Genomic DNA, 13058 nt, shown 5'->3' on the forward strand with positions numbered 1-13058 from the left:
CAATGAATCCATCTGGGCCTGTGCTGTTTCAGAAGGTTATTAATTATTATTTCAATTTTAAAAATAGAGACAGGTCTATTCATATTATCTATTTATTCTCATGTTAGTTATGATAGATTGTGTCTTTCAGGGGACTAGTCCATTTCATCTAGGTTATCGAATTTGTGGACGTAGAGTTGTTCATAGTGTTTCTTCATTATCTGTTTGGTGTCCAGTGGGATCTATAGTGATGTCCTCCTTTTTCATTTCTGATGTTGGTGACTTGTGTCCTCTCTTTTTTTTTTTCTTAACTAGCTGAAAAATATTTTTACTTTTGGCCTATTTAGATACTTGGAATTTAGTAGGTATAATTTACTTACTGAGTTTTTAAGAATCCAATTCCAAAATCAGCTCATTGTGTTTATTTGATTGAAGGATAGGTGAAGGGGATAATAATGAGATCAAGAATGAAAATTTTGGCCAAATAATGCTTAACAAATATTTATTGAGAACCTACTGTCCTCCTGGCACAATTGGCCTTTGGAAGTACTTTAGTGAATTATAATAAAGACAATAGTCCTCTTGGGTAGAATTTACAATCTTGTGAATATGTCTATCATGGCAGGGTAGGGAGATAATTAGGTAAATATAAGAAGATAATTTCAGGTGGTGAATAAGTTCTATTCAGGAAATAAAGTAGGAGTATATAGGGTTGGAGGAAGGACCTTGATTTAGGTGACTGGTCGGGGAGGACCTCCCTGAAGAGGTGATCTGAAAGCCAAATGGGACAAAGGAACCTATCTGGCAAAGTGCCCCAGACAGAGAGAAAATAAAATTCAAGGGCTCTAGCAATAGAATAAATTTTGTGGTTCAAGAAACAGAAAGAAATCCAGTGTGACTGGAACAGAGTGAGCAGGGGAGGCATAGGAAGGGATTGGAGAAGTCAACAGCAGCTGGCTTATGTGACGACTAGTGGGTCCTATAAGGTGTTTGGATTTTGTTCTAAGTGCAATGGGATGATTTTGGAGGAACTGAACCTAGGGAGTGTTATGGGTGTGGCTTATGTTTTAAAAAGATTACTTCATTATATGGAAAATGGATATTAGGAAGCTGTAGTACACCCAGTATGTAGTTGTTGAAATATGTAAACAGTGAAATGATGGTGGTCTGGTCTAAGTTGGTAGCAATGGAGTGGTGGTGGGCGGGGAGCGGGGGGTCAGAAAAGATTATACATATGGGGTATAATTGTGCACATAAAATATAAGAATATAAAATTCATAAAAGATTCTTGCCTAGTCTATCCCTAGTCTCTAAAATGCACTGCCTTAGCACAGAGTGAACATTCAAAGAGTATTTGATGAATTGGGTAAATGAATGGATCAGAAGTGGAAGCGAAAAAGTGGAATGAAGGTAGAGTTATAAGTTTTCCAGCACATTCAGTCTCTTGTATAACTAAGTGTAATTGCAATTCTTTAGAATTGGTATCATTTCCTGGGAAAATGTTTGCTGGGAGGGATTTAACTCCGTATTTAAATACATAACTCTAAATATGTACACTGTGGATTTCCTCTAAGGCCAAAAGAAGGATGTTATACAAGTAATTATAGATCACGCTAGACTGTAATCATCGAGATAAAGAAAAGAGAGCTCCATCTTTAAAAAGGTAAGAGCATTTATCTGCTCCAAACCTTCAGTTTTGCTTAGTGAAATTAGAATAGGGTAACTTTTTTTATCTTGCCCCACTGCCCTCCCATTTTTGTATTTTGTGCTCACTTGTCTCCATCATGGATCCACATGGTTGATGGGCTCTGCAGTTTTTGGAGCCAAGGTTGACATATTTACCTATGGTACACTGGATTTATATCCTTGATTTTAGGCAATTTCCAGCTACTTTCCCCTTTTATTTCCCATTCAACCTCTACCTTGCAAATATATTTTAAAAAGAAAAAAAAAAAACCCAAGGAAATGCCTTTTTTGTGTGCATGCCAATATGTTTTGTTTTCTTAGGATGTGAGCAGATATAAAAATTTGATGTCTGCTTTAAGTATTTCACCTAATCCTGAGTGCTCTTATGATTGGAAGAATACATTTCAGAAATAAATGGAATATTTGTTTCAAGAATGTAGAGCTACATGGACTCAATCTTAAGATTATTTCTAAAAATCACTGCCACAAGATGCTATAATAATAAAAAATAACAACATTAAAGATCATGCAGTAGACTAGGTTTGTCTTTTCAATAGGGTAAAAGAGTATTGAGTCACCTAACTTAATAGAAACATCACATACCCAAGAGAAGAAAAGGTGAGAGGCTTTGAAGGGGACAAGTAAAAATACTCGTTTTCTACTTGGATGCTCTTTCCCAGTCTGATTTCTCTATTTAAAAATTTATCTCGGGGTGCCTGGGTGGCGCAGTCGGTTGAGCGTCCTACTTCAGCCAGGTCACGATCTCGCGGTCCGGGAGTTCGAGCCCCGCGTCAGGCCCTGGGCTGATGGCTCAGAGCCTGGAGCCTGTTTCCGATTCTGTGTCTCCCTCTCTCTCTGCCCCTCGCCCGTTCATGCTCTGTCTCTCTCTGTCCTAAAAATAAATAAACGTTGGAAAAAAAAAAATTAAAAAAAAAAATAAAAATTTATCTCACCTGCGATCGTTTTTGTTTTGTTTTGTTTTAACCACCTCTTTCCTAACTCGCCTTCTTCCAATGTTCTTTTCTCCATGTCTATGCTTTTCTCTTTATTGTACACAGAACCAGACTACCATAACCATGATTTAGCTTCGGGCTCCTGATTGGAACTGGATCAGTTCAAATGCCTGAGCAGAGAATCTGATTATACAGCCTGTCTCCTACATTGCTGAGCAGCTTAGGAATTTCCTGGTCTGGTGCCCTGTGGCCCTGTGAGAACAGTGTTAGCTGTTTAAATCCTGGCTACTACCTCAGAGACAGAGGCTCTGGGTGGGGATTTTTCGCTTGGAAGACAGAATAGTGGGACCAGGGATCTGAGCCTTGGTCTGCCTGGTCCAGATGGCTGTCATCTCATTGACTGTATATTGCCTGATTTGAAATCTTTCTTCATTGGGCTTTATTCAAAAGGAAGTTCATGAAATATATTTAACCTAGCATAGTGTTTCAGGCTATGGATTTGGGGTCATAACCTATGTCTGTCTCTTTGTGGCTTTGTTCAGAGTTTTTATATCTTGACAGTCCTTCATATCAGGGCTAATGTTTTTTTTTTTTTTTTATAGGGTCCTTACAAAGTTAATGAGATATTGTTGGTATAGTAGGTAATATAGTGCCTTTTACATACTAAAAATACATGATGGCTGTCTCCACCAGCAGCAACAGCTGTGGAAATAGGCAGTCTGTCTCTCAAAATTATACCGTGGTAATGTTCTTGGTTAGCAGTGTCCTTACTGTTAAAATGAGTTATCCAGATGTATCTTAGTTACATAACTCAAATTTGTCTGTCAGTGTTATTTTAAGTCTTTTGCTATGATGTAGAGTTGTCAGAATCACTAATTAGAAGAAGCCTATGAAAGTTTTTGAATCCGTTCGCATCGATCGGTGTTCTGTTAAATAACGTTTGCAGTCTTAATAGCTACACATAATGTCAAAAGAAGCATGTAGTTGCTCTCTTTGTAACAAGTGTCTTCCATGGCCTAGCTCAAACACTTGGAACATAGTGGAACATAGCGCATGAAGCAGGGAATACCGTTTTCTTCGTAAACCTTTCCAGGCATTTCGTGGTGGGGAGCTAACATTGTCTTCCTTGAGACATCATATAGACTTTTTCAGTCTCAAACAGGCTTGCTTTCAAATTCTGATATGCAATATGGCATATGAATTTCCTGGAGCACGTATGTTCCAAATAGAAAAATAAAAACCACACTCTAGAAAGCACAAGGAAACACCAAAAATAAGATAGTGGGGGAGGCAAAGTTGAAAATACTGCATTTAAAGGGATAATCTGCATACGGTGTTCTCGACAGCCAAATTCTGGGCCTCCAGGAGCCTGCCTGTCCTGTCAGAGGCAGACAATAGGCCGGGAAAAGTGGGAGGATGGGGAGAGAGCAGAGCATTCATCTGGCATAATCTTGGAAAGGAGCAAACTTCTAACCATTAGTTAAGATGTTGTTTTGTCTCATCTGCTGATGTCACCAAGAAAGATCTTATTTAAAAAAAATCCTATTTCTTTCTAGAGTTTAAATCTCTGCGTTACTTGGACCTCCGTTGAGAGAGTTTGCTAGTTGGATCCCCTGAGACATTTTGAGCTAGTCTAACAGGTGTAAAGGGTCCCGGAGAAAAAGTAGGTGAGCTGCTTTCTGGATGAGTCCCTACTTTTCACCTGTAACTCGAGTCCCTTTCTCTTCCAGTGAGTTGAAGCTGGGGTTGCATGACAAATTTGTGACAGTCTCGCCTTGCTGCACAGAGCACAGTCCATGGGCCAGCAGTTTGAGCATCACCTGAGAGCTTGTTAATAATTGAGAGGCTTCAAAGCCATGCTAGACTGGCTGAGTCGGATTCTGCATTTTAACAGAAGCCCTGGGTGATTGTTTGCCTATTAAAGTTTGAGAAGACTGGTCTAGAAACTCACGGGCCTGCACAGTGTGGAATTGAACTTCTGTTCTTAATTCCATCGCTGATTTACATTTTGGAAAGATCACGTACTGTTTTTCAAGACTCTCCATTTTTTCCCCCCTCCATAAAATAAAAATAGTTATCATCTTCCTTGGCAAAGCCTTGTGAGCTGGATGAGATAGACTGTCAAGTGCCGTATGTGGTGAAGGGAGTTGAAGTCCTGTTATTTTATGTAAGAAGGACTGAGCTCTTGAGGGGAAGGCTGGCAATTGCGTGAACACTGGACTGTCAGAAAAAATTCACTTATTTTGCTGCAAAAGATAAGGGATGTGGAGATGATAAAGGTGACTTCTGCTTCCAATGTGAGATAGACCAGCGGTCTTTGGTGGCAGTCTTTTTCCTTGCTCCTTCTACAGTCTGGTTAAAATAAGACAAATCATCTAATATCTCTTAATATGGAATTATAATTTAGAAAAGTATTTACATGAAAACATGAAAGGGAGAATTTATTTTAAAGTTTATTCATTTTTGAGAGAGAGCGTGCAGGGGAAGGTCAGGGAGAGAGGGGGATAGAGGATCTGAAGCGTGCTCTGTGCTGACAGCAGAGACCCTGATGCGGGGTTTGAACCCACGAACCGTGAGATCATGCCTTGAGGTGAAGTTGGGCGCTCAACCAACTGAGCCACCCGGGTGCTCCTGAAAGGGAGATTTTAAACATTACTTTATGCAGTAGCCCCTTCGAGGCACAGGATTAACACACCAGCACTACTCACCTGTGCTCTGGGGTCAGGTGTAAGTTGTATTTTGTTGTGCTTATACCTGTTGTGTCTTTAGTTGTCCTGTGAACCCTGTTTATCATCTGCTTCCATTATTGTTGGCTGTTCATCTTATGGCCCCGTGAAGACCCAAGCACCAGCCATTGGTGGCAGGAAAAACAAGGCAGAGCTCCCAGCTGGGTCACGGGAGGGGTTGGATCATAGATTTGTCCCCTGAGTATTTAGCGATATGCTGTACATCTCTCAGATTATGACCCAAAAGAGCCAATAGAGATATTTTCTTGACTCTTAATGCCACCATTTGTTATTGTATTGTCCTTATGCTTGTGGGCAATTCTGGAATCTGGTTCTTAGAGGTCAGATGCACATCTAATCTTTCGGTTTCAGGTTTCCTCCGAGAAGGGGGTGCTGGATGGCTGGGAGGCGAGAGCACAGCAGGAACATTCACCTGTCAGGTTCCCCCTTGCCCCAGCAGTTTTAGCCTTATCTGAGCACACTTGCAGCTTCCTATTACCTCAGTTTCTAAGTGAATTCAAGTAGAGAGTGTCTTTTGAACATTATTTGGTCATATTTTAGGGGAATTCTGTATTAACTTCCGGTAATCCCAACAGGTCCGCTTTACCTGTGGGTTTATTTCTGGAGGATCAAATTGCACACGCATCGCACACACATGCACACCCCCCTACATACCTACAGACCACACACAGACCCCACACATCACACCCATACCACACCCCCCATTCTACACACTTACACCACACACTGCACGCATCACATACCACCTACACGCTACCCACGCACAGACACCACATCCATAATGCACACACATACACACCCATATGCTCACAATTAATGCCCCCAAATTTCAGTCAGGGAAAGGAATGTGTGTGGGGAAGAAAGATAACTCCTGATATTTTAACATAAAGATGAAATATATCTATATAAATATATTAAATCATGATAAAACTATCCAAAGCAGCCCTGTTTATTTTTCATTTAGGGAATGTACTTTATACCACCTTATTCTAAGTTTCTAAAGTTATTTTTAGCTTTACCAGTTTCCTATCTTTTGAATTAGATATGTGGTCTTAACATAATCATTTTACCCTGACTTAACTATGAAGTAATGTACTAGTCACAAGTAATTTTATTTTCGATCACCATCTTTAATGGCACAACTGAGGTGCTTCATGAACACAGAGAAATTTAAAGAAACCATTTTATTTTCTTTGTTATATACTTATTTGGTTTACTTCCTGAAGTTTGTTAAATAGATAGTACTTAAATCCTGTGGCACTGAAAGCTGTGTGTTTAGGCTTTATTCAAAGTGGAGTCTCACTTGCCTTGCTGTAGAAAAAAGGACATATAAAAACTGTCGTATCCTTGTATGTCTGAAATGCCCCAGGGTCCTCAATCCTAATGTCCCCTCTGAGAGTCTGATATCTGTTAATTCAGTTTTCTTGAGACTTTCTGGTATCTACAGCTTAACTACAGGACTGTTACCATGCTTAGTATTCCTGCTGTGCAAGTATCCTCAGTTATCAGGACAATCTCCTAAAAACCTACTTTCTCAGAGTTTTATTGATATATATTCCACATACCATATAATTCATGTATAAAAATGGTTCAGTGGTTTTTTCGTATATATAGAGAGCTGGACAACCATCTCCACAATTGAATTTGACAACATTTTCAATACCACACACACACACACACACACGCACACACACACACACACACACACCTATACACATTGGCTATCGTTCCCCATTTCTGCCTGTCCCTTCCCCAGCCCCATGCAGCCACTAAATCTACTTTGTTTCTATGGATTTGCCTGTTCTGACATTTCATGTAAATGGGACACAGTGTGTGGTCTTTTGTGACTGACTTCTTTTAGTTAGCAGAATGTTTTCAAGGTTCATCTATATTGTAATATGTATCAGTACTTCGTTGCTTTCAGTTACGGAATAATATTCCATTGTGTGCGTATACCACATTTGGTTTATCCATTCATCAGTTGATGAACATTTAAGCTGTTCCCACCTTTTGTCTATGATGAATTGTACTGCTATGAACAGTTGGTACAAGTTTGTGTTAGCATGCCGTTTTTATTCTCTTGAGTATGTACCTGGGAGTGGAATTGTCGGGTCATATGGTAACTCTTTGTTTAGCTTTTGAGGAAGTGCCAAACCTTTTCCTTAAGTGGTGACTTCGTTTTATATCCTTACCAGTAATGTATAAGGGTTTCAGCTTCTCCGCATCCTTTTCTACACTTACTTTGTCTGTCTTTTTGATTTTAGTCATCCTGGCAGGTGCGAGGTAGTATCTCATTGTGGTTGTGATTTGGATTCTCTGTAATGACTAATGATGCTGAGCATCTTTTCATGTGCTTATTGAGAAAAACTCACTTTTGATCTCTGCACACAGTCTGAGCCAGAAGTTCTAATTGTGTTCAAATGCAGTTTTGAATATTTCCCCCCTTTATGGAGTCTGTTTTGGTAGAGAGCAAAGAGGTTTACTGACCGATACTTGATGTCAGTTGCAAAGTTAGTTCAACATCTTTACCCTCCATTTTATGAAAAAAACATTGGCAACACCTTGTGGTGGCTTTCTGGTAGTAGATGAGGAAAAGTTATTGCTTAAAGATGTCTAATCTTACAAAAATAAAGTGTAAATTAAATCAATTTTGCTTGATTTTGAAGCTCCTATATTAATATTGTATGCTTTTCTCTATCCTTTGGAGAGTCCTCTTTTGTTTCAGTTCTTCCTAATGCCATACCTTTGATATGGCCCTCTATCAAGCTTATTCTCAGAGTAAGACGTGAAACACCTAGAGACTAAAAAGTACATCATGGACAAAGAAATCTTGCTGTGTGTCTTTCCAGAAATTATTTTCAGGGAATGAAGGAATAAAGGACCAAAGTTCTAGTGGGTATTAAGGCAGTATCCAGAGATGAAGATTTTCTTTGGGTAACCTATATCATTTGGGGTCCTTTCAGTTGTGTGTGATTGATAACTACACTGACAGTTGCTTAACGAAGGCAATGTATTGGCTTCCAGAACTGCAAGGGCTCCAGTAGAGTGACCAAGATCCATATTTCAGCTGTATCCTATAGATTGGCTCCATTCTCACGATTCTTGGGGTGATCTGTGGAAGCCTCCAGCTCATATTATCACATGTTTAGGAAAACAAGAGAGATTGATTCCCTGATATCCCACCCAAGTCTCAGAACTGAGTCTTCCTGGCCCCAGTTGTTCTGACCTGAGACATCTGCTTATCCCTGAATCAATGACTCTGGCCAGTATGTGGAACTGTCATTGACTTAGCCTAGTTCATGTGGTCCCCCCCTAGATCCCATGCAGAGTCACGTCACTGGAAGCATTTGGGCTGAGGTTAGCAAGTTGTGGTTAAGAAGGGGGGTGGAGGTATGTGGCAGCATGAGAAATGATCATTATCTGCTCAAAGCCACATATCACATGGGGATTCCTTCTCTCAAAGGACAGTTTTAGGAAGGACATTAAAAACTTATCAGGAGCAATGGTTCTCAAGCTTTAGATTATATATTAGTTTGCTAGAGTTTGCTTGTCCCATCGGTGTATTTTAGAAGCAGATAACTTGTTTCACAGATTCACAGATGGAGAGGAATTTTGCCACAGGATGAATCATTCTCTGAGTCTCACCAATACCACATTTAGATGCTATTTGGATTAGATTTTGGACTTAGAATTGATGTTGGAATGGGTTAAGACTCTTGGAGATGTTGGGATTGGGTGAATGCATTTTGCATGTGAGAAGGACATGAATTTGGAGGGAGCTAGATGGTGGACTATCACGAGTTCAGTTTTGTCCTTCCAAAATTTCTATGTTGAAATTCTAGTTCAAAAGTATCTTAGAATGTGCCCTTCTTCGAAATGAGGTTGTTGCAGATTTAATTAGTTAAGATGAGGTCAGGAGGGAGAGCCCCGAATCCAATGTGACCGACATCCTTCTAAAAGGAGGAAATTTGGACACAGAGACATACACAGAGGGAAAACACCCCATGAAGACTGGAATTCTGCCACAAGCCAAGGAACTGACAGAATCTAGGAGAGAGGCCTGGAACAGAGCCTTCCCTAGTTCCTTCGAAGGGAACATGGCGCTGTTGTTACAAAGTACCGTAAACTGAATGGCTTAGACGACAAAAATTTATTGTCTCATAGTTGTGGAAGTTAGAAGTGCGAGATCAAGTGTCAGCAGGGCCTGGTGTTCAGACCACGATGTCTCATGTTCTCAATTTGACTTCAACTGGGTTTATTGTTATTGCTTTTTAAAAAATTTTTATTTTAATAGAGGAAACAAAGGTGTCTGAAGATGACGAAATGGAGAGACTCTACAAATCGTTGGAGCAAGCTAGTCTCTCTCCTCTCGGGGACCGACGGCCTTCAACCAAAAAGGAGCTGAGAAAGTCCTTTGTGAAGCGATGTAAGAATCCATCCATAAATGAGAAACTTCACAAAATCCGAACCTTGAACAGCACATTGAAGGTAAAAAATTTCAGATTGTGGATAAACTCTGGGTGTGGGGCAAGGAATGGCTGCTTCTGCAGAGATTCATGCCCACCGGTGTGTGTGTTTGGGTGGAGGGGAGGGCAGTAAAAGTAACTATAATCTCTGTAGGTTAGGATGACCTTTGGCCTCCTTAAAGTACTAGAACGTTTGCACAGTAGCACCAAATGCACTTTTCTACAATAGGCCTTGATTTTTACATTCACTTTGGTATAAAAGCTCAAATGTCAAGCTCCTAGAAGATAAGGACCATGTGTAATTTTTTCTGTACCCTTTACTTAGCACAGTAAATGTTGATGAAGGCTTGGGATAGTCAACTTGTGAGAATAAACAGTGAGATTCATAAGATTTTGGAATTTCATTGGATTCCTTAAAGAGTGCCATTCTTCTTCTCTCCTACTTCCAGAAGAAAATATCTAGATTTCAGATAGAGCCAAGACTTCATGATTCTCAGACGTAGGCTCTGGAGTGAAGAAACACGTGAGAGACAGGCAATGGAAAAGGTACACTCGATGGTAATAGACTAGCAAGTGTTTTCACAATGGGAATGAGGCACAGGGCGCAAAACGTACTGAGGCTATTTCCAGGTCCTCTTCAACTAAAATGGTTCTTCACAACAAAAGCATCCTGCTTTCACATGTAGATTATAGCATGAACAGGAGGAGGCCAGGAGACTTTGTAAAATAGTCCCAAATTAGCAGAAGATTTATAGATGCAGAAAAGCCTTGATAGATTCTGCAGTTTCATCCTGGGTTGTATATGTCCTTTTGCATCAAGAATTTGAGTCTCTTTCCAGGAAGAAATAGCAATCAAAAGCCAAGGCTACAAAGAAACGGCTGAGGGACTCTTCGTCAGATGTCCCTGTTAGTAGAATAGCTAAGCATCCTAAGAGGCTGCAAAAATGAGGCTGAAAAAGAAAAGGAAGAGGAGTATTTTAATTATACAAAGAAAAACAAAGTGTAGAGAAATTCTCTAACGTTTAATGATCGACATTAGCAGCGCTCCTTTCAGAGCCAAAAATGTTCTATTCCATGGTATGTATGAAATTGATAAACATATTTGGTCATTCAGTGTAGTATTTTACGATCTTATTTGTGATAACTGATGTGAGTGAATACATTTTTCATTAGACCAATATTTCCTGAATCTTACTGTGTACCAGGCTCTATTCTTGGGCACTGGGACCACTGAGTGCCCCACACTGGATGGTGGAACAGAGAGGAAAATAGAATGTGGTCTGCTGAGCGGTGTAGCTGATACAAGCTTGGGTGCTTTGGTAGCCCCAGAGGAGGGACATGGCTGCCTATCTGAAGCCATTAGGGACAAAGTCATGAAGATGCTGACAACTGGTCCGTGAGTAAGAGATGAAGAATATTAGGGTTAGAAGGAATGACATTCATGGAGGAGGAAATGTATGTCAATGGATGATATATTGCAGTCCATGTTGGGAGAAACAAGGAACATGTTAAGGAGAGGATGGACAGTTCAAGCCATTTCTAGAAGGAGAAAGACTATGGTCTTAGCAGAATAGGTAAGCACAGAATAGCAACTCAGGACTCTAGATGGTCACAGGACCATGCCCTGACCTGGCCACAGGGAGGCCAGGTTTGTACAAAGAATTCAAAGCTTTTATTGGCCCATAATATGATTCTCTGTGACCTCTTGCTCTCCGTGCACTGTGGCCATGGAATTTATGAATTCAGCTTTTTCTTTTCTCCCTGTGTATTAGTTATCTATTGTGAGGTAACAACCCCAAATTTACCAACTACAGACAATGAACATTTGTCTTTTCACAGTTTCTGTGGGTCAGGAATCTTGGCATGGAGCTAGATGTTTCTTTTCCAGGTCTCTCACAGACTGCAATCCCGGCATCAGCCGGGACTTTGTTCATGCCTCCATTGGGGAAGATGTGATCCTAGGCTCTATCTATCATATGGTTGTTGGCAGGATCCAGTTCCTTGCATGTTGTTGGATTGAGGTCCCAGTTGTTCACACATTTCCTTGCTCTGTGAACATACGGTAGCTTCCCAAATGGAAGTTGGCTTTCCCCAGAGTGAGTAAGACAGGAACAGTGAGTGAGCAAGATGGATCAGTCCTGTCTCAGCTGTGACACCATATTACAGTTACAGGGCACTGTGCATTAGGAGCATAAAACTTTGGTATAAAAGTCAGCCCGTGTTCAAGGAGGGGAGAATTACATAAGGGTGGGAATGCCAGGAAGGCAAGGAGCATAGGGGGCCATCTCGGGGGCATCTACCACACCCATGTGAACATCTGTTGTCTCTGTACATTGCTGGAAAGATCCCTTTCCACAGGATCCCTTAGGCCTCACAAAAATGTAATGCTAGGCTGCAGAAACATAATCCATGTTATACGGTCCTCCTGTGAACCTCATCATGAGGGGGAAGTCATGCTGATGTGGAAATTGGCCTTTTGGGGAAAAAAAGCACATCGGCCTATTTACTGGAGAAAGATCGTTCAGTACATGTATGATTATTCATGTCAAAAGTCTTTAAGACTTACTTTAGCTATTTTTAATCGAATCACATTTCATTATAATTGTTTTAAAATTCAGAGCAGTTGAGGGGAACAGGAGAGATGCCTGGAAGGGGCCACAGTACAGCTTCTCAGGTCACCTTCTGACCTCAGTGGTGGCTTGGTTACAAGATATGTCCATTTCGTGGTAATTCATCAAGCACAAGCCTTTTTATATGAGTGCTTTTCTGTACATACTACATTGTAATATAAATGTGATTTGAAAAATACTTCAAAGATACGGTGTGGACAAACACACCGTTTCATACAGAAACAAGGAAACTTCTAACAATAATGTTTATGTTAGTGATAGGCACATTCCATAAATAAAGAAAAATCCCTGCACTGGGATTGTATTGGAACAAATTCTCTTCATGGGAATTCTTCCAGGATGTTGAATGAACTATCATGTCATATACTAAATGTAGATCTTTAGGAAGTTGTGATAACTCAACATCCATTGACTTTTGGCTAAACATGTCTTTATTTTAAAATGAACGATTAATGGGTCTGCCTGGAACTTTCTCTCAGGGTTATTCTGGTCTGTGTCCAAAGAGAAACGAACCCTCCTTTCCTCAACTGCTCTGGTAGAAGACATTTCCAGCGCTTAGTTCTTTTTTTTTTTTTTTTTTTTTTTTTTTTTTTTTTT

The 13058-nt window shown here is 40.2% G+C and overlaps 1 protein-coding gene across 5 annotated transcripts in view; it reads left to right on the forward strand.

The window, feature by feature from the left end:
* Positions 1 to 13058, forward strand: part of IPCEF1 (interaction protein for cytohesin exchange factors 1) — a 185138-nt gene that overhangs the window by 161870 nt on the left and 10210 nt on the right. For all 5 annotated transcript variants that reach the window (XM_040448829.1, XM_040448832.1, XM_040448830.1 and 2 more), the window contains one exon: positions 9660 to 9853. In XM_040448829.1, coding sequence (XP_040304763.1) covers positions 9660 to 9853 — 194 coding nt within the window. The remainder of the gene's footprint in view (positions 1 to 9659; positions 9854 to 13058) is intronic.

This window comes from Herpailurus yagouaroundi, unplaced genomic scaffold, assembly GCF_014898765.1.
Source record: "Herpailurus yagouaroundi ecotype Mexico unplaced genomic scaffold, PumYag 198, whole genome shotgun sequence".
NCBI lineage: Eukaryota > Metazoa > Chordata > Mammalia > Carnivora > Felidae > Herpailurus > Herpailurus yagouaroundi.